The sequence below is a fragment of the Chiloscyllium plagiosum genome, unplaced genomic scaffold, assembly GCF_037043375.1.
Source record: "Chiloscyllium plagiosum isolate Xiang-an unplaced genomic scaffold, Cpla_swu_hap1 HiC_scaffold_13, whole genome shotgun sequence".
Lineage (NCBI taxonomy): Eukaryota > Metazoa > Chordata > Chondrichthyes > Orectolobiformes > Hemiscylliidae > Chiloscyllium > Chiloscyllium plagiosum.
This window is the reverse complement of record NW_028270151.1, coordinates 31797892-31823539: the sequence shown is the minus strand read 5'-3', so window position 1 is coordinate 31823539 and position 25648 is coordinate 31797892. Positions and strand designations below refer to the sequence as shown.

The 25648-nt window shown below is 40.7% G+C and overlaps 1 protein-coding gene across 2 annotated transcripts; it reads left to right on the top strand.

The window, feature by feature from the left end:
• Window positions 1-1337: 1337 nt before the first annotated feature.
• Window positions 1338-22005, top strand: LOC122556389 (thiamine transporter 2). Of its 2 annotated transcripts, none has more exons than XM_043703022.2 (5): window positions 1338-1487; window positions 3137-3947; window positions 9531-9723; window positions 11592-11733; window positions 21507-22005. In XM_043703022.2, exons 1-5 carry the CDS (start codon window positions 1338-1340, stop codon window positions 21678-21680), a joined length of 1470 nt encoding a protein of 489 aa, XP_043558957.1. In that variant the 3' UTR covers window positions 21681-22005. The 2 variants fall into 2 exon arrangements, with proteins under 2 accessions (XP_043558957.1, XP_087849364.1); XM_087993238.1 differs by having other exon boundaries at window positions 1386-1487; window positions 3288-3947.
• Window positions 22006-25648: the final 3643 nt, after the last annotated feature.

The following is a 25648-nucleotide window of genomic DNA, read 5'->3' as shown; positions in this document are numbered from 1 at the left end:
ACAAGACAGAAGCACTGTGAACCTTTAAGTTCAGAATGAGATGGTATCATGCAAAAAGGCAAGGCAGAGATGCTGTGAGCATCCAAGTGCAATGTGAGTGAACATTAAGAGAACAAGCATGAACCCTAGGGTGGGTTCTTGTTCCTTCACGCAAAATATCCTTGCCACGCATTATAATGAAAAGTGCCCGTTAAGCTCCAAATTATAGTATTGAAATAGAAAACTTATTTTAACAGAGTCAGAGACATGCTATGATGATATGGTGAGGCTGTTTGGTGTCTGACGCTAATGTCCATGGACAAAGGATGCGGACAGTCATTGCACAATCTTGGACTGTACATGGTCTGCTGTCTAAGATGGAGGCTTGGAGAAGCAAGTGGTGAGCTGGAGATCGGAGGAGCAAGTGGTGAGCTGGAGATCGTTAGATACCTAACATAGTTTTCAATATGGGAATTGATGCCTCCTAGTTTCTACTTGTCATGTGGGAAAATAGAAAGTGCACACCAATGCGGTGAAATTGGGTACTAATGAGATGTAAGCAACCTCTTGACCCTTACTAGCAAGATTCCATTTTGCTGTTCAAACCACTGTTGAAGAATCAGACTTTTTTCTTAACATTAAGAATCTCATTTTTCTGAACTCACTATTTTCTCCCAAGTGACTTGCCATATCATTCATGGGATGGGAAAAGTCAAACCTCAATCTTCTCTCTTCTACAAAATGGAGTTTCAGCCTGTTCAAAAAATTCTGATCACCAACCTACTTTCATAAGTGCAGTTTGGAGGGAATTAGGACATTTCATTGTTTGGGATTCATGCTTACTTTTCTGCATTTATTCATAAATCTATTTCTTCAATAAATGGTGATATTGCTTTCACTCTTGATCAGTTTATAGTTTTGGTTTCTTTTCACATTTTGATCATATTCTACATTTCAGTTTTATCATCAATCTCAGACTCAAAGAGTACTTAATGACTCAGTTACATAGATGAATTAAAGCAAATGGTAGTGTAAATTTATGGTGTTTTGTTATCTTCCGAATAACTTCAAAGTCATAAATTCATATAAAGTGATACACAAAGAGATCAAAGTTTCAGTCCAACCAAGGTGAAATACGTTTTGTAATTAAATCATTGGGTAAGGCAGCCAATCATTCAATTCAGCGAGGCATTGCAATCCAGTCAATTTAATCAATTCCATTTCCATTCTGTCAGCTCACCTCAAAAGAGGCAGCTTAGCTACTTCAATAGTCTGCAAATGAACTGCAGCAGTCTGATGAAAAGGAGTTGACAATCAGTGACATTTCGTAGAATTGTGATTTTTCAAACCTTACAGCTATGGATTGTTGGAAAACAGTGAGAGATAAGAAATGGGTATATCCTACACTGGTCTTATGCACATATGGATTTTTTGCAACAATGAAGCCTGCAGAGCCCTTTCTGACACCATATTTAGTTGGACCATACAAAAATTTCACCATTGATCAGGTATGCATTCAGAAAATTCTAGTACAAAAACAAAATATGATTGAATTTGTACATTTCACTATCTTATGTTTCAAACAAATATGATTTAGAATTATTTTAGCTGATGTGGGCACATGCATTTGGATGAATTCAAATATGGAATGTTTTTCTTTCGTCTCTAAAGGTTTCAGTTGGTTTAGAATGACCATTTCTCTGATGATAGCAAGAAATAATTTGCATTTCTATTGCACCTTTCACAACCTTAGATTGTCCCAAAACACTACACTGTATTTCTAAAAGTTAGAACTGTAATGTAGGAAACACAGTAATCAATTTGCAGACAACGAGTAATGAAATGAATGGTCACGTAATCTGCTTTAGGAGTTGATTGAGGTATATAGCTAGTGTGTGAGAGAGTGTAATGGGTTTAACAACTTATCAAGTGCAGCACGCCTTCAGCATAATGTGTCAACCTGGATTAAGTACTCATGTTTCTAGAGTTGGGCTAAAACCCACAACTTTCAGAGGTGAGAATGCTACACTGTGTACTTTCAGACATTCTGCACACTCAGCTGTTGTTGTGACTTCTACTTAGCAAAATCACTTTTATTTCAAACTCCTGTTTTATAACTTATGTATTCATGAAAAGTCTATTTAACAAATGGGCATCCTATAAACAGAATGTGTTTAAGAATAGTGAAACCTTATGTCATCTCTGTTCATTATTTTGGATATTATTTTTCATGTCAATCAAGTCATAAGGATTTGGAGATGCCGGTGTTGGACTGGGATGTACAAAGTTAAAAATCACACAACACCAGGTTATAGTCAAACAGGTTTAATTGGAAGCACACCAGCTTTCGGAGCGTCGTTCCTGACGAAGGAGCGACACTCCGAAAGCTAGTGTGCTTCCAATTAAACCTGTTGGACTATAACCTGGTGTTGTGTGATTTTTAAAGTCATAAGGAGGTCACATGCCACAAACAAAATGTCACAGAGACTAGTATCCAATCTGTGAAGGACTTTAGTTTCCATTTAAAATGTTATCTCTGATGATTGTAATTTGCCTTTTGGCCAACCTGTGATCAGAACAGGATTCACGGTAAGCAGGCATAGCAGTTGGCTATATCCCACTTGTACTTACCATAATTCATGTATAACAAAGAAATGCCATAGAAAGAAAGCCACCAGATCTGCTGAAAAAAAACTTTACAGTCAATAAGTTCCTGTTAAAATGAAATCATTATATGAAGTGCAGAAACCAACTAACACATGGCAAGAACACAAAAATATGATAATGGCAAATAACTGTTTTTGCAATTTTGATTGAGAAACTCTTATTCATCAGAGCATCAAGAATAATCTCCAGCTTAACTTCTCCAGCTCAGAGAATAAATGGGTTCTCAGTTTAACATTTCATTTGAAGGCTGCATCTCTGACAATGCAAAATTCTTTCAGTCCCACATTATGTGCCAGACTACATTGCTGAGAACAAGCAACTGATTTACTTGTCAATTCATGGAATACATATTCTATTCCACACTTCCTCAGTAATATCAATTGAATCATTTCCAAATATAACCAATAACCTATTTAAAAATACAATTTATTGATTGTGGCTGTTCTGGTCAAAATCCAAGTAAACTTAAAGTACTTTCTGTTTTGATCAGGTTACGAACCAATTGTTCCCCATTTGGACGTATTCATTCTTGGCACTACTGATCCCAGTCTTCTTGTTCACTGACTACCTAAGATACAAGCCTGTCATCATTATACAAGGTGTTGCTTTGGTGATTAATTATATATTGCTACTCTTTGCAGACGGAATGATGGCTATGCACTATCTTCAATTCAACAATGGTCTTGTATCAGCTACAGAAGTGGCTTACTACTCATATATTTATAGTGTTGTTGATGCTGAGCATTACCAGAAAGTGACCAGTTACTGCCGAAGTATTACTTTGACTGCTTATACAGTGGGATCAACAATGGCACAACTTTTGGTTTCTCTGGATATTGTCTCCTATTTCGATCTAAATGTCATTTCATTGGGATCAGTGACTGTAGCCCTGGTAACATCATTTTTACTACCCATGCCCAGGCAAAGCATATTCTTCCAATCCTCAGATAAATCCTCGAATGACTCAATAAAATCAAACATATCCAATGGCTGTATGAACTTCAAGAAAAATATGCAAGGATCCACCGAGAAAAGTTTCTTCTCTGAACAAAAATGGTTAACCCACTGGCTGAATATAAAGGAGAAAAACACTTTTCTAAAAATGATACTGCAGCTTTGGTCTGACTTTAAGAATTGTTACTCATCAAGAAATCTGCTTTATTGGTCTTTCTGGTGGGCCATTGCTACTTGTGGCTATTATCAGATTTTCAATTATGTTCAAGTGCTCTGGGATCATATTGCACCATCCAAGAACGTCTCTGTGTATAATGGTGGTGTAGAGGCACTGACAACTCTTACAGGTACAGCTTTGATTTTAGGTTACATTACTGTAAATGACACATGTAAACATTGCTGCACAAAACTCAATGGCACGGATTTTCTGGCCAAACTGTTGCTATGCTAGTTTAGCTACGTATTGCACATGGAGACACTACAGAATCCCCAGTCCAAAGGAATTGCCTGGAAAATTGAATTTTCAATTTAAATCAGGGTTTTCAGAGGACTCCAATGAAATTAAGTGAAATAATAAGCACTACAAAACTGTTTGCCACATATTAAATATATTGTCTAACTCCTGAGTAACTATTAAGCTGACTCAATAATTACTTCACACACCTCCATCTACACATCCCCCAGAACTTTATTCAAAAAACCCTCTGGCATACGTTCACCTGTACCCTACCTGCTTGGCACTCTACTTACTTGGCATTGTACTCCTGAATCATTTGGCAACTTACTTACCTAGTACTGTACCCTTCATTTGCCAACCCACCCCAAGCACCCTACTCTATCCCCAGCTGGTACATTATCTAGCTGGGACCCTACTTACCTTACATCTTGGCACCCTACACCACAACAGCCTATTTATCTGCCACTTTATCTCCTGCTCATCTGTCTCTTTATCCCTTGTGTACTATGTCCTCCCCAGTTGGCAACCTACTGAGCAGGAATCCTTCTTACATGATAGCTGGCACATCACCCACCTGACAAACTAGGCACCCTAGCCAAATTCATCTGACATCCTTACCTATAGTATTCTCCTTCTTAGTTGGCACCCTAGCTACCTGGCACGATATACCCCTTACCATCTTGCATCCTACCCTGATATCACATCCAATTTACTTACTGTTTGACAACAGCTGTCAGAGTTGCTTTCAGTATCTTTACATTGCAGAGCTTAATCTGAACAAGTGTGAGGTGGTGCATTTTGGGAGTCAGATATAAGAGGCAAGTGTACTGAAAATTTCTGGATCCTTCGGACCAGAGGGATCTAATACACCAACAGATCTTGGTGTCAAAGTCCATAGCTCTCTGAAAGTGGCAACACAAGTAGATAAGGTGGTAAAGAAGACTTTTGCCTTCATCTGTATTCATTGAGTATTAAAGTTGGCAAGTCACGTTGCAATTGTCTAGGCCTTTGATCAACCCACATTTGGAATACTGTGTGCAGTTCTGGCCACTGCACTCCAGAAAGGATGTAAAGGCTTTGGAAAGGGTGTAGAAGAGGTTTACCAGGACGTTGCCTGGATTGGACTGCATTAGCTATAAGGAGAGTTTGGAGAAACTAGTATTGGTTTTGTAGAGTGTCAGAGACTGAAGAGCAATCTGATTGAAGTATATAAAATTATGAGATCCTAGATAGGGTGGATAATGTCAAAGACTAGGGAACGTAGGTTTAAGATGAGAGGAGGAAATTTTAAAGGAGATGTGCAAGGAAAAGCTTTTACACAGACGGTAGTGGGCGTGTCTGGAACGGGCTGCCAGGGGAGATGCTATAAGCAGATACAATAGCAAAGTTTAAGAGGCATTTAGACAGACGTATGAACAGGGAATGATTAGAGGGATATGGAGCATGATCAGGCAAATGGGATTAGTTTAGAATTGTATCATGGTCTCCACAGACATTGTGAACTGAAGGTCCAGTTCCTGTACTGTACTGCTGCATGTTCTATGTTCACACAGGAAACATTCTATCCAATAAACCCAATAAGAGTTCCATCACACTAAAACGATCAGATGACATGAATATATCCAAGAAAACAACTTACCAATACTGGAAAATAAGCATTCCTACATGTACATAATTGCTAAGTAACCTATCTAGCAATAATATAGCATCACAAATCAAAGGTAGTTCTCTAACATCATAAAAAATATATCACATTGTAAAATTCTGACCTCTGGTCTATTTAATAAAAAAAATTACATTTGACATTTACAATGACATTTTTTATTATCTCAAAGTCATTTAGGATTGCTTATAAAATGCATCCTATCTGCATTTGTAAAACATTATTGTAATGTATATATATTAGTACCACCTAAGAGGCACACCTTCAGCAAGATTCCATGTAACAGGAGAAATGAATGAGAACTTTACCGATTATCAGGAGTTATTAGATAGTAAGAAGTTAATTCTGTTTCTTGCTGAGCTGACTTGGTAATTTAAATTTATTAGGTTAGATTCCATACGGTGTGGAAACAGGCCCTTCGGCCCAACCAGTCCACACCGACCCTCCGAAGAGTAACCCACCCAGACCCATTTGCCCTCTGACTAATGCACCTAACACTATGGGCAATTTAGCATGGCCAATTCACCTGACCAGCACAGCTTTGGACTGTGGGAGGAAACCAGAGTACCTGGAAGAAAACCACGCAGACATGGGGAGAATGTGCAAACTCCACACAGACAGTCGCCTAAGGCTGGAATTGAACCTAGGTCTCTGGTGCTGGGAGGCAGCAGTGCTAACCACTGAGCCACTGTGCCCCAAAAGGAAGCTGCAAATTTGTAAATATCAAAGGCAGAATCTTATAGGGGTCTGAGTGATATGGACTATTGTGACATGAGTGGTAGAATTAGATAAGAGGTCCAGCAAAGTACATATTGATATCTATAGCATCTCACACCATCTTTTATCCTTTTCACAAGTGAAGTGGTGAGTCTCTTGCTAGACAGTGGTGATTTGCCAATTAAGGGGATTATTGGTTATTAAATAACATTTTGACAGCCCAACTTGACTCATTAATATTCATCTTCTTATCTTACTAACCACACTAAACAAGGAAGACATTGAGAGGACTCGATGTGGAAACCAGAGTGGGAACCTAGTATATTCAACTTACTGCTTGCTTTGAACAATCTCCATATTGCATTTGTCCAAACTGCAGCTCAAATCACAATCCACAGGTACTAGCCTTACAAACCTATTGTCCATCTGGTAGCTTCAACCCCTTACAAACATCATGGCACCTCTTTGATACACTGGCAATGCACTCTGAAAACAGAGACTCGTATTGTTGGGTGCACTGGCAGCTAGCATTGGAGGGCTGCAATTGGCTGCAGGAAGACAGGAACCAGCTGAAGGATTGAGCCAAGTTACATCTCAGGGTTGTTTACTTGTTTTCTCAGTACTTGCTCACTTAGTGCCAACCTGCTTGCTCACAATATATCCATGCCATGTCTTGCCTTTCTGTGCCACTTAGCACAGTTACGCAACCAGCATGGCTGGTCAGCAATCTTCAGTCAAGGGAGTGTACATCTTTGTGTAATGACAGTGCGCCTCATCAATCTACTTTGTATTATCCCCTTAACGATAAACTGTAGATCCGTATTGCAGAATTGTGCTGCCTTCTTCTCCTACTCCAACATCTTCCAGAAATGCTTTTGATAAGCAAGGTAGTTATGGAATGCCAGTGCTTATCAAGGTATGGAGTTACCTTCTGCAGATGGTGCAGCCTCACGTGGTACCAGTCTTTCAGCACATATCTGCTAAGTGGCATGGCGTTCTGGAAATGGCACATGGTAAAATGGGACCAGGGTCGGATGTGATGGATGCAACAATAAGGTGGTAGGTGGTTAATGAGGTTTTTGTTAATATACTGCAATTGAACCCCACTATGCCTTGAAGTGAAAAAAACCCTCCAAAAAGCCCAATTCAAAGTGGACTTATCCAAAAAAAAAACAAGATTCAGCCTTTCATTTAATGTTCTGTGCACTGCACGTTGATAACAAAGCCATCAGTTCTACTCTCATCAGTGAGGCACCAGTCTCCAACACTGTTTGATTTGCTGTATTCTGTGGAGAAAGGGAAAGAAATTCCTGATCTCACAAAATTATAAGATATGAATTTTCCCTATAGCATGCCACATGGTGTGAGGCCCTGGAATGACACCTGTCAGCTATTGGTTTATTCCATGTTTTATGTCAACACTTTTGCAGGCATTGTTAGATACTTCTTAGTATCTCTGAGCCATGGGTAATGGCATACACATGCTTAGAGTGATCTGCCTTTTACTGAGGTACTGATCCTCTTAGTCTCTGGTATTCCCACTTTGTCCTTATCCTAGAATACGTATTTCTCATGTTCTTCATTACTTTCATACTCTTTGTTTACATTATGCATTATAGGTTAATGGATTCAGCTCTCTAGTGTAGTGTCTAAGACCTCTCCCTTTTACAAGCCTCTTCGCTCTCCAATCTGATCTCTTCTTTTGATCTATTTTGCTGATGCAAGCGTAACATTATCAGTTACATCATCATTATTTGTATATTTCAATTATACTGAAGCTGGTGAGTATCGGGTTGATTTGAAATATCAATGCTGAGATGAGGAACCCTTGTGGTGTACCAATAATGTCCCTACCTCTGAGCTAGGAGGCCTGAGTTCAAAACCCACCTGCTCTAGAGGTGAAGTGGTGTGTCATAACTGTGCTGAACAGGTTGATTAGAAAATATCTGCACATCAACCACTGGATAACTCTCAAGATGCTACCTCTTGATCGAGAGGCCTAGTTTTAAGTCCCATCTATTCCTGATGTGTAGCACAACATAGCTGATTGGATTGATTAGAAATATCATTGAGGAGGTGGTGGCATAGTCATTATAACACTGAATCTAATCATCCAGAATACCAGGCCACTGTTCTGACGATAAGGATTTGAATTGGAGCATGATAGATGCTGAGATTTGAGTTGGAATTAAAAAAAGCTAGCCTAATGGTAACCATTGTCATAAATCTTCTCACAAACTTTGAATTGTCATAAAAGCCCATTTGGTTCACTACTGCCCATTAAGGAAGGAGGTTTGACATCCTACTTGGTCTGTCCTAAATGTGACGCAAAACACACAGCAATGTGGTTGGCTCTGAATTACATTTTGAAATGGCCTGGCAACCCACTCAATTAAAGGGCTATTCTGGATGCACAATAAGGACTGGCCTAGCCTCCCATACCCCAGTAACAAATAATTAAAATAAAAGATGACCACAATAAGAAAAATGCAGCCCTAAGGATGGTCACAAACTCAGTTTACTCCAATTTAAAAACTTGAAAGTTTTGATTTTAGAAAAAGAGCATAAGATGCATGTTTGTTTTAAGTTGCTTTCACACTAGTTTATCAAGGTTGGCTACAATATGCTGGGTTTTGGTTCTCCATAGTACATATGTTGCACAATTTTGATTTGACCAGTTTACCATTTCATGGGTTTAAACTGTTTAATGTTGGTAAATAAATGGAATTGAAATTAAGGAAACAAGGCTGTTTAATACATAAGAATTAACTTCAATTTTATTCCAAATCCAAATTCAGTTCTTTTCAATTTACAACTTCACCTTTCAGCCCCTTAGATATGAAATAATGATAGAGTTGTGAAGAATAATATAATAAGCTTCCTACAATGCCCTGGTCAGAAATTTAAAGCAATTCTCAAATCAAAAGGTTAAAAATTATTTGTGAACAATATTACTTGATGAATACTTAATGCAATTGCTCATCTGCCCACTAGTTGTAACAATATGTTAACCCATAGATTTTATCCTAATTCCTCAGTAACTGCACTGCAATAGTGGCTGAAGATTTGATTTGTTACTTTCACCATTTATAGGTGCCATTACCTCCTTTGGCGTGGGATATATTACGTTGGATTGGGCTGTCTGGGGAGAACTGGTGCTGGGAATCTTCTCAGGAGTTAGCAGTGCTGCTCTATTCATCATGGACACTACAAATAACATCTGGGTTTGCTATGTTGGTTATATGATATTCAAAGCTTCATACATGCTGCTTATTACCATAACCACGTGAGTACAGCTAAGGTTTCTGACTGTATGTCCAACTCCCACACTATTTTAATGTTATTTCTCATTCCTTCCCTCAATGTCAGGCATTACTCCCAGCTTAGACAAAAGGCAGACCACCAGCTACCAGGCCTTCCCAAACATTATTCACAACATAACAGCATGAGCAGTTGTTAGGGAGGAAGCCCTTGGATATGTTTAGTTGTATTATGTTAGGATCAGTTATAGAAATTTTAAAGATGAAACTGTTCCTTTGAAAAAAATGACAATCCATCGTTATGTTAAAATGAGCAGAGGATGAAATTCAGTAACAATTGCTTAGTCCTTTGTGGGAGATTACTTCCTTATTGATTATCTAACATGTCCACAATCTGTCACAAGAATCTCACACTCTGAGGTTAAATTGCACAAAATAATCAGACACCATCCAAACTTTGATAATTTTCTTCACCTTTTTTTAGCATGTTGTCACATACTTTAACTCCCCCCCTCTGGAGAACAGTGGAGTGGTACTGCAAGGACTCCCAGCTGATTCAACCACAATGTGGACATTCCTTCCAAAGCTGGCTAGTCCTGGCCTGAGACTCGAGCCTAGAGTTTCTGGCCTCCAGGTAGGGATAATGCCACAAATCCTTCGATTCTCCTAGTTAAAAAATAACAAAGATTAATAGAGGCCAGAATGGGAACAATATTCAATTCAATTTGGAAACAAAAAGGAATGGGTTCTGAAGATGGTCAGCAAACTTGCTTGATAGATTTTTCATTCTGTGCTTCTCCCTAACAGTAAAGTTGAAAATCCACTCTGATTTCCTTTTCGTTAAATTGTTCTCCTAAAATTGTTTTAAAAGGCAAGAAGAGCTAACTTGTATTGTGCAGCTTCTTTTAACTTGATATCTGCAACTGATACTAATATTGATTGATTCCTAAGATACCACCTCACAATTAATTCTGTATTTTAGCCAGAACTGACATAAAGTCATTACTATAATGATGTTTGACCATTTTGTAACTGATCCTACTGGTGGCAATCTTAATAGCATCACAATTAGGGATTTGTTTTGTACTTATTCACAGGATGTGGATATCATTGGCTGGACCAGCATTTATTGCCCATTCTAAAGTTCCCTTGAGTTTCCCATTGCAGTCCATTTGCTGTAGGGGGACACACAGTCAGCATTGCTGCTAATTTTGATTTCATTTGTGTGGCCCTCCAAAACCAGAAATCAATGCTGAATGGCATCGGGATGGCAATCACCATGTGCCGCACACCTTAGAAGGAACATTGCCCACAATCCCGTAAGAGAGGGAGGATGTTCCAGGATTTTGACAGATCAACACTAAAGGAATATTAATATATTTCTAAGTCAAAAATCACAAAACAACAGGTTATAGTTCAACAGGCTTATGTGAAAACGGAAGCTTTCAGAGCCCCTGCTCCTTCCTCAGTCCACCTGTCCAACAACAGCACCTCCACATCAAGTATATTTCTAAGTCAGGATTGTGGTTGGCTTGAAGGAGAATTGCAGATGGTGGCATTCCTGCGTATCTACTGTCCTTGTCCTTCGAGACAGGAGTAGCTGTGGGTTTGAAAGGTGCAGTCAAAGGAGCATGAGGTGAATATCTGCATTGCATCTTGAAGATGGTACCCACTACTGCTAATCTGCATTGAGGGTGCAGTGAATAATCTTTTGTAAATGTGGTGCCAATCAAACAGGCTGCTTTACCCTGGGTGGTTTCACTATCCTTGTGCTTGTTACTCAAATTTAGTTACAAGCAAAGACCAAATTTTGATCAAACTGCCCTTTTTTCACAGAAATTGTTGACAAATTTCAACTCAACATGAGAGACAATTCTGTTTTATTGATTCCCAGATTCCATATTGCATCAAACCTTTGTATGGAACGTTATGCCTTGCTGTTTGGAGTAAACAACTGCATGGCACTAATACTTCAGACCATCCTGACTATTGTTGTAGTTGATTCAAGCGGTCTGGGGCTTGACGTTGTTACCCAGGTAATCTACTTATTGATCTGTCTTTACGTTTGCCTCAATAAAGTTCTGACAATCTGATTAAATTCTTTATCAACAACATGTGCTGAATTGTTCTAACATGATAACATTAGTCATTAAATTACTGAAACCCACAGCACAGATGGTGTCCAATCAGCCCATCATGCACTTGCTCTTTAGAAGAGCTACAGTGCTGAAGTACACAACCCCACATTTTATCCAAAATTCTAATATTTCTTCATCTTCTCATAAACTGTGGGTCTTGTTTGATAAGTTATTAATAGAATCAGATGTCACCACATTTTCAGGTGTAGTTGTTCAGATCCCAAAAGCTGTATGATTTAAAGATATCTTATCAACTGGCACTACATATTTTCCAATAACTTTGAATCTAGTTATTGACCCTCATCCAATCTGAGTAACAAAACATTTCATTTTTGTGTAAACCTCCATAGTGCCACCTTCTCTGTTTTCAGAAAAGCTCTGACTTTTCCAGCCTGAAACTATTCTTTCTCCATGCCTTCCTAACATCACTGTGACTTACACCACAATGACAGCAACAGTTCAAGAAGACGGTTTAGCAACACCTTCTCAAGGACAGTTAGAGATCACCAATAATTTCTCACCTTGCCAGTGATGCCAATAGCCCATGAACAAATAATTAAAAATAGGTTCTCTTGGAAGCACAGTAAATGATTAGAAGAGCAAGCTGAATGTCGGCACTTATTGCAAGGGCTAGTGACACTTCATCTTGTGAAAGAATATTGAAATATTCCCTCATAAAATACTGACTACCTTTTGTTATGTTCTTTCTCAAGCCTTGACATCTTTCCTATGGTGTGGTGTCCAAAGTTGCCCACAGTACACCAGCTGACGCAAGACCAGTCATTTATAAAGTTCTAGCAAGATGGCTTTATTCTTTCCCCTGTTTATAAACTTAAATCAACCATTTTTAAGGCCACTTCCTTAAGTTATCCTGTAAAGTTTAAAAAATTGTATATGTGGACAGTAAGATCAGCTCCACTCATCTACTTTTCAAAATCATGCTGTTTATAGTTTGTTGTATTTCCATTTTAATCCTCCAGATTCACAGGTCTTTTTACTTTCCCAACTTGAACATCATCTGCAATGCTCCCTCCTATTTCAGCATACTGTCAGTGTCATCCTAAGCCTGTAACTGCCTTCATCACTATTCAGTCCTGTCATTGTGCAGAATGTGAGTATTGCTGAAAAAAAGACACATTATTTTGAAAATTTTCAATATTGCAGTATTCTTGCTAATTCTCCTGATGAATGCAAGATAAAAACATTAACAAGAGGTGACATTTCTCCAGCAATACTCAATTAGTGCTTTGTAAAGTTTGTGGCATCAGCAAACTTTAAAAGGCTGTTCCCTGTATCCGAGTTGCTTGTGCATCAGAGTGAAGAGTCATATCATTGTCTTTGTTACTCAAGATTAACACTCCTGTTTATAATACATATTCGAATGAAGAAGGTGCCGTGATCTGCTGCAGAAAGAATGCATCATTACTGCTACCAACTCACTCGACATTGACTTGCTTGTTTTGCTGCGTATGGGCTGACAACAGTCAGATTTTCTGAAATATAAACCCCATCGGTTTGTGACCCATTTCTGAATTGACATATGGTACTTGTAAAGGGACCTGTGGACATTCCTTCCAGTGTTCTTCTGTTTGTCTGTGCACTTCACTCTTCTGTCAATTGTTATGTTCCACTTTGGCCTGTTCGTCTGTACAAAAGAGATTGCTCCAAATTCTCGAAATTTGCCATTTTTATTTCCACCTGATGAGTCTATTGATACCTTCCTGCAGTCCATAGCCATCTTCTTCACAATGACACACTTGACCAATATTTAGAAGAGAATAGAAATTTATTATCATGTGCATTGTTACATGAAAAATGCAGTGAAAAGTTTTATAAGTGGCCATACCATGGCACCTGTATTAATGACAGAATTAAAGCATAATAAAAGTAAAAGAAGTAAAACATAATAAAAACAAAGTTCACTACAGTTCAGTTAACAGCTCCTGGGCTCAGGAAACGTCAATTAAGGAACAATGGAATACACTGAAGATGCTGCCAGGATGAGATCACCATTCTGAGACAGAAACGCCATTCCTGGACAAGAAGGCCAATCCACGACGAAATTGCCATTCCTGGACAAAAATGCCATTCTGGGACAAGAAGGTCATTCCTGGATGAGATCACCATTCCAGGACAAAATCGCCATTCCAGAATAAGAACGCCGTTCCTAGATGAGATCACTATTCCAGGATAAAATCGCTATTCTGGAACAAGATTACCATTCTGGGATGAAAACACCATTCCAGGATAAGAACGCCTTCCTGGATGAGATCGCATTCCAGGAAGAAATCACTATTCTGGATGAAAATGCCATTCCTGGACAAGATCACCATTCCGGGACAAGAATACCATTCTTGGATGAGATTGCCATTCCAGGTTAATATTATTTTTCCAGGACAAGATCACCATTCTGGAACAAAATCACCATTCCAGGATGAGATTGCCATTCTGGGATGAGGATGTCATGCTGGGAAAGGCTGGGACAAGATGGCCATGATCGCTGGAATACTGGGTCAGAAGTCTCCGCCATGTCTGATCGAGGCTGCCACTCCAGGGCGCTGAGCCGGGCGGATCCTCCTGTTCCCCAATCAGATGCTCCTCTAGACGCAGCCACTGATCCACTGTCCGTTCCTTTTGTCAATGCTTCTGCTCCTTCAGGGGCCGAGCTGCAGACCAGGACCCTTGGCCCGACCTGGTCTTCCAGTCCATGGGAGCCAGCCAGGGACCTACTCCTCATTCAGTGGGAGACCCTGGGCTGGGCTGGGACTGTGCCCGGCTTGTACTTGTGTTGCTGCCACTGCCACTGCTACCGGAGACCTATTTCTTCCCTCACTGCTCTCTAGGCTTTAAATTTAAAAAAGCAAAGAATAAAGAAAAAGGAAGAAAAAGAGAATAAGTCGAAAAAAGAAACAAAAAGGAGGAAAGCCAATGAGCCCCAGGTTCAGCTCCTTTACTCTGCCACCATGGAACCATAAGACCATAAAACATAGGAGGAGAGATTAGACCATTCAGCCCATTGGGTCTGCTGCACCATTCAATTATAGCTGATCAGTTTTTCCACCCCATTCTTCCTGTAACCCTTGATCCCCTTGATACTCAAGAACTATCTATCTCAGTTTGAAATATACTCAATGACCTGGTCACCACAGCCTTCTTTGGCAATGAATTCCACAGATTCACCATTCTCTGGTTGAAGAAGTTTCTCTTTATTTCCATTCTAAAAGGTCTTCCATTTACTCTAAGGCTATACCCTCGGGTTCTAGTCTCTTCAACCAATGGGAACATCTTCCCAATATCCAGTCTGTCCGGGCCATTCAGTGTTCTGTATGTTTCAATTAGAAGCCCCCTCTCATCCTTCTAAACTCCATCGGGTATAAACCCAGATTCCGCAAATATTCCTCATATGTTAAGCTTTTCATTCCTGGGACCGTTGTAATGAACCTCCTCTGAACACGCTCCATGCCCAGTGTATCCTTCCTGAGATATAGGGCACAAAACTGTGCACAATACTCTAAATGTGGTCTGACCCCCAGGGCCTTATAGACCTTCAGAAGTATATCCTTGCTTTTATATTCAAGTCCTCTCAAAATAAACACCATCATTGTATTTGAATATCTAACTACTGACTCAACCCCAAGTTTACCTTGAGAGAATCCTGGACTAGAACTTCCAAGTCTCTTTGTACTTCAGACCTCTATTCTTCCTACCAAAGTGCATGACCTCACACTTTTCCACATTGTACTCCACCTATCACTTCTTTGTCCACTCTCCTCATCTGTCGAAATCCTTTTGCAGCCTCCCTGCCTCCTCAACGCTTCATGTCACCCTACCTATTTTTGTATTGTCTACAAACTTAGTCAGAATGCCCTCAGTTCCTTCACCAAGATTGTTAATGCATAAAGTGAAGAGTTGTGTCCCAAAACTGAGCCTTGTGGAACACCACTTGTCACAGGCTGCCATCATAAGAAAGACACTTTTATCCCCACTCTTTGCTTTCTGCCAGATGGTCAAGCTTCCATCCATGCTCGCACCTTGCCTCTGACACCATGGGCCCTCATCTTACTCAGTAGCCTCCTGTGCAGCACCTTGTCAAAGGCCGTTTTGAAGTCCAGGTAGATAACATCCATTGGCTCTCCTTGGTCTAACCTGCTTATTACTTCCTCAAAGAATTCTAGCAGATTTGTCAGGCATGACCTCCCCTTGATGAAGCCATGCTGTCTTTGCCCTATTTTACCATGCACTTCCAAGTATTCAGGAATCTCATCCTTAACAACGCATTCCAAGATCTTACTCATGACCAAGACTAGGCTAATTGGTCTGTAATCGTCCATTTTTTGCATTAATCCCTTTTTAAACAGGGGTGTCACATTAGCAATTTTCCAATGCTCTGGGACCTTCTCTGATTCTAGTGATGCTTGAAAGATCACCACTATCTCTTCAGCTATCTCCTTTAGAAGTTAAGTCCTACATTGAAGTCAAAATCATTGAAATTTGTACCAGAAAAGTATAGAATCTAATACCTGGTGAACCCCATTTGAAAAAAACCTTCCTATCACAAGAACATCCTGTTGAGCATTACCCATTTGCTGTCTACCTTTCCACATGACAATTTCATACTGCCTCCAGGAATTTATTTTATGATAATTTGCCCAGGACCAAGGTTAGGCTGGCTGGCCTGTAATTATTAAATCCAAATCTTTCTTCCTTTATAAACAATTGTCCTCCAACACCAAAGCTGCAGCCAGAAAGGATTGCAAAGTGATACTTTCTCCACTATCTCCCTTAGCAACATCTGGAGTTGACAATTTATCTACTTTCAAAGGTGCTATACTCCTCCATATTTCATGCCTTTCTCGAAGCTTATACCATCAAATATCTGAGTATTTGCCAGATTTTTCACTTAGATGGAGAGCACATCAGCATGAAAATTCAGGCTGAGGTATTTGTTAAGATCCAGGCAACTTCTTCCACCTTCAACATACGTTCTGAGTTTGAAATAAGCCCAACTCTTTGCTGAGTTATTTAGTTGTTTTCATGTCTTTCATAATTTGTTTTTAGCTTGATTTTTATTGCCAATATTGTTTCATACCCTCACCTTGTTTTCCTAATCCTCACTTTAATTTCACTCCTGTACTTATTTCCCTCTAAGCTTAGTGCTGTATTGCATTCTCTGATTGAAATTTTGCTCTTGGCTCATTAGTGCAAAGTCCTGAAAATTCTGACTCTACAAATATTTCCCGTGTAATTGTACCATGGATGCTCTAGTTTTGGTTCCACCCTGATGAGTTGTACAGAGAGTCTGGTTTGCTGGACTTTGAGGAATTTCAGAAGCAGCTGTTGGGGCTGTCAAATACAGAGGTAATCTGGAACGCTATGGCAGGTTTAAAAGAACAAGATAACAAAAATAAATTAGTGTACATTGACCATCATCCTATCATCCCTCATACCTGATACATCCCCGACACTAGAACTTTAATAACACATTTCTCAATGTCCTATCATATGTTAAGTACTCTCTTGCCTTCACCAAAGCGATCAGTTTCTATTTCCTGGTTTAAACTCAATTTGCCACTTTCATTTCTACCTGACTAATCATAATTGGGAGATGGGAACCTGAATTGAAGCTCCAGTGTACAGGAGGTTGAGAGTAGTGAGTTCATAAATCAGAGTGTACTGGCAGGTAGGAAGGTAGTTTGAAGTGTGTCTACTTCAATACCAGGAACGTCTGCAATAATGTGGGTGAACTCGCAGCATGGGTCGGTACCTGGGACTTTGATGCTGTGGCCGTTTTGGAGACATGGATGGAGCAGAGACAAAGAATGGTTGTTTCAGGTTCCAGGGTTTAGATGTTTCAGTAAGAACAGAGAAGGTGGTAAAAGAGGGGGAGATGTGGCATTGTTAGTCATGGTGTCAGAGTCCAGGCCAGGTTTTAGATTTGGAGGTAGGTGAGCACTTTGGTGACAGTGACCACAATTCAGTTAGGTTTACTTTAGCGATGGAAAGGGATAGTGAAATACTGCAGGGCAAGAGTTATAGCTAGGGGAAAGGCAATTATGATGCAATTAGGCAAGATTTAGGATGCCTAGGATGGGGAAGGAAACTGCAGGGGATGGGAACAATTGAAATGTGGAGCTTGTTCAAGGTACAGCTACTTCCCTGTCAGGCAGGGAAGAAGTGGTCAAGTGTGGTGTACTAAAGAAGCTGGATCCCTTGTTAAGAGGAAGAAGGAGGCGTATGTAACAATGAGACTTGAAGGCTCAGTTAGTGTGCTTAAGAGTTACAAGTTAGCCAGGAAAGACCTAAAAAGAGAGCTAAGAAAAGCCAGGAGGGGGCATGAAAAGACTATGGCAAGTAAGATCAAGGAAAACCCTAAAGCTTTCTATAGGTATGTCAGGAATAAAAGAATGACTAGATAAGATTACAGCTAGTCAAGCACAATAGTGGGAAGCTGTGTGTGGAGTCCAAGGAGATAGGAGAGGATATAAATGAATATTTTTCATCAGTATTCACATTGGAAAAAGACAATGTGGTTGAGGAGAATATTGAGATACAGGCTGTTAGACTAAGCGGAATTGAGATTCATAAGGAGGATGTGTTAGCAGTTCTGGAAATTGTGAAAATAGATAAGTCCCCTGGGCTGGATGGGATTTAATCTAGGATTCTTTGGGAAGCTAGGGAGGAGATTGCAGAACCTTTGGCTTTGATCTTTATGTTATCATTGTGTACAGGAATATTGCCAGAAGACTGGAGTATGGCAAATGTTGTCCCCTTGTTCAAGAAGGGAAGTAGAGACAACCCTGGCAATTATGGACCAGTGAGCCTAACCTTGGTTGTGGGTAAAGTGTTGGAAAGGATTATAAGAGATAGGATTTATAATAATCAAGAAATGAATAAGTTGATTAGGGATAGTCAATACAGTTTGTAAAGAGTAGGTCGTGCCTCACAAACTTTATTGAGTTCTTTGAGAAAGTGAACAAACAGGTGGATGTGGTGTAAATGGATTTCAGTAAAGCATTTGATAAGGTTCCCCATGGTACAGAAAATAAGGAGGAATGGGATTGAGGGTGATTTAGCGGTTTGGGTCAGAAGAAGATAGAGGGTGGTGCTTGATGGGAAATGTTCATGCTGGAGTTCATAACTGGTGGTGTACCGTAAGGATCTGTTTTGGGGCCATTGCTGTTTGTAATTTTTATAAATGACCTAGATGAAGGTGTAGAAAGATGGCTTAGTAAATTTGCAGATGACACTAAAGTCGGTGGAGTTGTCAATAGTGCCGAAGGATGTCGCAGGTTACAGACAGATATAGATAAGCTGCAGAGCTGGGCTGAGAGTTAGCAAAAGCAGTTCAATGAAGAAAATTGTGAGGTGATTCACTTTGGAAGGGGTTACAGGAATACAGAGTCATGGGTTAATGGTGAGATTCTTGGTAGTGTGGATGAACAGAGAGATCTCGGTGTCCATTTACATAGATCCCTGAAAGTTGCCACCCAGGTTATAGGGTTGTTAAGAAGGCATGCAGTGTGTTAGCTTTTATTGATACAGGGATTGAGTTTCAGAGCCATGAGATCATGTTGCAGCTGTACAAAATCCTGGTAGGGCTACACTTGGGGAATTGTATACAGTTCTGGTCACCACATTATAGGAAGGGCGTGAAAGCATTGGAATGGGTGCAGAAGAGATCTACCAGAGTGTTGTCTGGTATGGAGGAAGGTCTTTTGATGAAAGGCTGAGGGACTTGAGGTTGTTTTTGTTTGAGAGAAGAAATTTGAGAGGTGATTTAATAGAGGCATTTAAAATGATCAGAGGATGAGATAGGGTGGACAGTGAGAGCCTTTTTCCTCAGATGGAGATGGCGAGCATGAGGGGATATAGCTTTAAATTGAGGGTGATAGTTATAGGACAGATGTCAGAAGTAGGTTCTTTACTCAGAGAGTAGTAAGAGCGTGGAACACCATGCCTGCAACAATAGTAGACTCACCAACTTTAAGGGCATTTAAATGGACATTGGATAAACATATAGATGATAATGGAATAGTGTAGTTTTGATGAGCTTCAGGTTGGTTTCACAGGTTGGTGCATCATCAAGGGCCAAAGGGCCTGTACTGCGCTGTAACGTTCTATGTTCTATGTCCTAACCAACTGATACCTTCCTAAAATCTATAATAAGTATTGGCAGGAGTCCACTGGAACATCTGCTAAGTCAGGCTGATCCAGATATAGCGTGACCGTAAACCATGTTATCCAAGATAGCCCTATTGAGGATGCAACAGCTGCCTGCTCATATAAGGCCATTAGAGTGAAGAAGAAGGCATGGATTTAGTATGTCATATCTTTTTGGCCAGCCAGTGACACCCACCCCCCACATCCCACATCCCACAAGTGAATTGAGGAAAGGTCTTCAGGCAAGGATGGCATGAACATATCATCAGTACTTCTAGTCTGAGCGGTTATACCTAGCTGAAGTGATAGAAGTGGAACTGCAGTCTCCATTGCTGAATCAGACTGATTTGAGGCAATTCACATACCCCTGAGTTACTGAAATTTCACCAGTATTTATAGAATGGTGGCCCAGTGGTTAGCACTGTTGCCTCACAGCACCAGAGACCCAGGCTCGATTCCAGCCTTCAGTGACTGTGTGGAGTTTGTATGTTCTCAGTGTGTCTGTGTGCGTTTCCGCCAGGTGCTCCAGTTTCCTCCCACTGTCCAAACGTGCAGAAAAAGTGGGTGGCACAGTGGCTCAGTGGTTAGCCTTGCTGCCTCACAGCACCAGGGACCTAATATTCTGTGAAGCTGCTGTAGATTGTCTATTTGAGAATTATGCTGGCTTCAATATATTTCAGCAGCTTAGGGGAGAATGTTGTGGCCATCCCAGGAATTGAGCTGGCAGAAGGGAGACAACAAAAAATTGAGTGTGACTGAGCAGCACTGTACTCATTCCCTGCCCCCTCCCTCATTAATATTTCAGCAAGGCAGGAAGACCACCAACGATTGGGCCAATTCAGTTGAACCTAGCAGCCTTTCCACAGACTGAGGGAGTCTCACCTGTACAGGCACCTTTCTTCCAGGTGGTTCTCTGTATTTTTATCTCAAATCCAACCTCTTTACCCCCAATTTCTGCAGAATGCCATCACCAGGCTTACCTGCATATCCAATAGCATGTCTACTCCACGTTTTGACACCGTATAAGGAATTTATTAATTCACTTCCAGTAAATAATTCCAGGCAACTAGATTCTAGAATGAAATCTTTATTTACAAAGTGATTTGATTGTAAGAGGGGCAAATGAATAAAATAGGGAGACAGATCGATCGATTGCAACGTTAATGATCACAGAATGAACACCAGAATTTGAAAAGCTGAAGAGATTTTAGTAAAAAGTAAATAGTGAAAGTTGTATTTTTACAACTGCTTTCACTGAAAAGATTTCATGATTAATGGTTGACCTTTTTTATTGGTTCAGAGTTCTAATTGAACTCAAACAAATGTATCTAAAGTCACTTGAACAACAATATTAACCCTGTTAACAGAACCGAAGTTAAAAGTATAACTCTAAGTATCTTTAATTCTATAATAACTGATTGAAATTAATTGTCGCAATATTTTCTCTTTCTCTCAATGGTCTCAAAAATGTTTCATTGGAAAAACCAATATCTGCCTCATTTATTCTCCAGTTTCTGATTTATGGGAGTCTCTATGCCTTGATTGCTGGCATCTTCCTGCTGAAAGGGGTGCACACCTTCATTCAACACAGATTGAGAAGCAAGAGGAGGAATCTGAAAGAAGACTTCCCATCTATTACTTTGGATCCTCCAACTCAACAGATGTGTATGAGCACTAAACTATAAATGGAATAAGGAAGCTGGATGGGAAGAAATGCATCACACAGCCACCTGATTTTTCCGATGTAGAATTGTACTTGGGTTGCACTCTGCTGTTCCTGAAACGTGCCAAAGTCCATGTTGACTCAAGTGAAATGTAATTACACAGCATATCTGGTTGTTATTAGGGTAATATATATGAACAAGAGCCCTGTGTGCAATTAATTCAGCTTTACACAGGAAACTAATATGAAAAACCAATTGGTTGAACACTCCCACCTCAACTTCCTGCCCTGCATTATATAGAACATTTTAAATAGATATCATCTAATTCCCACCTGCCTCGCTGCTTCTTGTGAGAAGAGACAGCTAGCCCGTACAAAGATCATTCATTCTAAAACTACCTGCCAGTGTCAGATGAAGTCTACTGACAGCAACTTTTGTCTGGGAAGCAGATTATTTTAAGCAGTATATGGTAGGATTTAGATGGGGAATTTATTACAGTAACTATCTTCTTCAATTACGAGAATCACAGGCACATACGTGTCTGAGTTAATGTTAAGCTAAAAATGTGTTGCTGGAAAAGCGCAGCAGGTCAGGCAGCATCCAAGGAACAGGAGAATCGAAGTTTCGGGCATAAGCCCTTCTTCACGTTGATTCTCCTGTTCCTTGGATGCTGCCTGACCTGCTGCACTTTTCCAGCAACACATTTTCAGCTCTGATCTCCAGCATCTGCAGCCCTCACTTTCTCTTAATGTTAAGCTATCCCGTTATAACATAGAGCATGCTTTAGGTGGTCTGAGTTGAGGTGAAGTATTCGATCTTTATATCATCAGGTCATATGTAATGATAAAGTGATGATGTCATGAACATATCTCTTATTGACATACTAACTTACTGACAGGACAGATTCACAGCTCAGGCCACATCCAGCGTTGAAAGCCAGGGTGCTAAAATCAATCAAATAAAAGCAAATTACTGTGGATGGTGGAAGTCTGCAACAAACACAGAGTGCTGGAGAAACTCAGCAGGTCTGTCGACAGATGTTACCAGACCTGCTGAGTTTTTTCTGTATCATAGTGTCATAGAGATGTACAGCTCAGAAACAGGGGTATTCCTCAAAACCCTTCCTATTCATATACCCATCCAGATGTCTTTTAAATGCTGCAATTGTACTAGTTTCCATCACTTTTATCCACTTAATGGTAAGGTCTTGCTGGAGTGCAGGTTCATAGCTCCTTGAAAGTGGAGTCGCAGGTAGATAGGATATGAAGAAGGCGTTTGATATGCTTTCTTTTATTGGTCAGAGTATTGAGTACAGGAGTGGGGAGGTCATGTTGTGGCTGTACAGGTCATTGGTCAGGCGACTGTTGGAATATTACGTGCAATTCTGGTCTCCTTCCTATCAGAAAGATGTTGTGAAACTTGAAAGGGTTCAGAAAAGACTTACAAGGATGTTGCCAGGGTTGGAGAATTTGAGCTATAAGGAGAGGCTGAACAGGCTGGGGCTGTTTTCCCTGGAGCATCGGAGGCTGAGGGGTGACCTTATATTGGTTTACAAAATTATGAGGGGCATGGATAGGATAAAAAGTCAAAGTCTTTTCCCTGGGTGGGTGAGTCCAGAAGTAGAGGGCATAGGTTTAGGATGAGAGGGGAAAGATATAAAAGAGACCTAAGGGGTTTAAATGTCCCTAATGACTCTGCTTCCACCACCACTGCTGGCAACGTATACCATGCATTCACAACTCTCTGCATAAAGAACCTGTCTCTGTTGTCTCCTCTATTCCTTCCTCCTAATATCTTAAAACTATGAGCCCACAAGCCAGTCAATCTTGCCCTGGGGAAAAGTCTCTGGCTATTGCCGCTATCCATGCCTCTCATTACCTTGTATACCTCGATCAGGTCACCTCTCTTCCTCTTTCTCGCCAGAGAGAAAAGTCCAAGCTTAGTCAACCTCTCTTCATATGACAAGCCCTCCAGTCCAGGCAGCATCCTGGTAATCCTTCTTTGCACTCTCTCCAAAGCTTCCATATCATTCCTATAATAGGGCGACCAGAACTGGATACAATATCCCAAGTGTGGTCTTAGCAGGGTCTTGTAGAACTGCAGCAAAACCTCACGGCTGTTAAACTCGATCCCCCTGTTAATGAAAGTCAAAACACCATATGCTTTCTTAACAACCCTATCCACTTGGGTGGCAACTTTGAGGGATCTATGCACTTGAACACCAAAATCCCACTGTTCATCCACACTGCCAAGAATCCTGTCTTTAATCCTGTACTCACATTTCAAGTTCGACCTTCCAAAATGCATCTCTTCGCATTTATCCAGTTTGAACTCCATCTGCATTTTCTCAGCCCAGCTCTGCATCCTGTCTAGGTCACGCTGCAGCCTGCAACAGCCCTCAATACTATCAACGGTACCTCCATCCTTTGTGTCATTGGCAAATATACTAACCCACCCCTCAACCTCCTCATCCAAGTCATTTATAAAAACTACAAAGAGCAGAGGCCCAAGAACACCACTCACCATTGACCTCCAGGCATAATACATCAACAACCACTCTCTGCTTTCTGTCAGCCAACCCAATTCTGAATCCAGACAGCCAATTCTCCCTCTATCCCATACCTCCTGACTTTATGAATGAGCCTACCATTGGGAACCTTATCAAATGCCTTGCTGAAATCCATATCCACCACATCCACTGCTCGATTAGATTAGATTAGATTACAGTGTGGAAACAGGCCCTTCGGCCCAACAAGTCCACACCGACCCGCCGAAGCGAAATCCACCCATACCCCTACATTTACCCCTTACCTAAGGCTACGGGCAATTTAGTATGGCCAATTCACCTAACCCTGCACATCTTTGTGACTGTGGGAGGAAACCGGAGCACCCGGAGGAAACCCACGCAGACACGGGGAGAACGTGCAAACTCCACACAGTCAGTCGCCTGAGGCGGGAATTGAACCCGGATCTCTGGCGCTGTGAGGCAGCAGTGCTAACCACTGTGCCACCGTGCCGCCCACGATCTTTGTCGGCCTGTCTCGTCACCTCCTCAAAGAACTCAATAAGATTTGTGAGGCATGACCTGCCCCTCACAAAGCCATGCTGACTGCCTTTAATCACGCTATGCTTTTCCAAATAGTCATAAATCCTATCCATCAGAATTCTTTCCAAAATGATGCTAACCACAGTCTGTAATTGCCGGAGATTTCCCTATTCCCCTTCTTGAAAAGTGAAACAATATTCACCTCCCTCTAATCATCCGGTACGACTCTCATGGAGAGTGAGGAAGCAAAGATCTTCGCCAGCGGCTTAGCAACCTCCTTTCTCACATCCCAGAGCAACTTAGGATAAATCTGGTCTGGCCCTGGGGACTTATCAATCCTAACATCTGCCAAAATTTCCAGCACATCAACTTCTTCAATCATGATCTGTTCAAACCTGTTTCCCAGCTCCTCAAAGTTCTCATTCACAACAAGGTCCCTTTCCTTAAGAAAACTGAAGCAAAAACCTCATTTAGGGCTTTCCCTGTCTGCTCAGACTCCATGCACAAGTTCCCTACGCTATCTCTGACCTACCTTCTCCATGATCATTCTTGTTTTCCTCACATATGAGTAAAATGCCTTTGAGATCTCCCTAATCTTTCCTACTGAGCCTTTTTTGTGGCTCCTGACTCTCGTCAGTCCATTTCTGAGTTCCTTTCTAGTAAGCCTATAATCCTCCAAAGCTGTACTAGATCCTTGCTTCTTCCACCTTATGTAACCTGCCTCCTTCTTTTTGACAAGAAGCTCCTCTGTTCTCATCATCCAAGGCTCCTTAACCTTACCCCTTCTTGCTTGTCTCAGAGGAACAAATTTGTGCATCACTCGCATCAACTGCTCCTTAAACAGTCTCCACATGTCTGTTGTGCCCTTTCTGTGGAACAATTGCTCCGATTCTGTACTTCCCAACTCCTGTCTGATAGCGTTATAATTTCCTTTTCCCCAATT

Excerpts from the sequence above, each read along its gene's own strand:
- LOC122556389 (XM_043703022.2), top strand. The coding sequence starts at position 1,338 with ATGGATTGTTGGAAAACAGTGAGAGATAAGAAATGGGTATATCCTACA. Across the intron at positions 1,488-3,136 it reads AAAATTTCACCATTGATCAG|GTTACGAACCAATTGTTCCC; the intron begins GTATGCATTCAG and ends TGTTTTGATCAG. Across the intron at positions 3,948-9,530 it reads GGCACTGACAACTCTTACAG|GTGCCATTACCTCCTTTGGC; the intron begins GTACAGCTTTGA and ends CACCATTTATAG.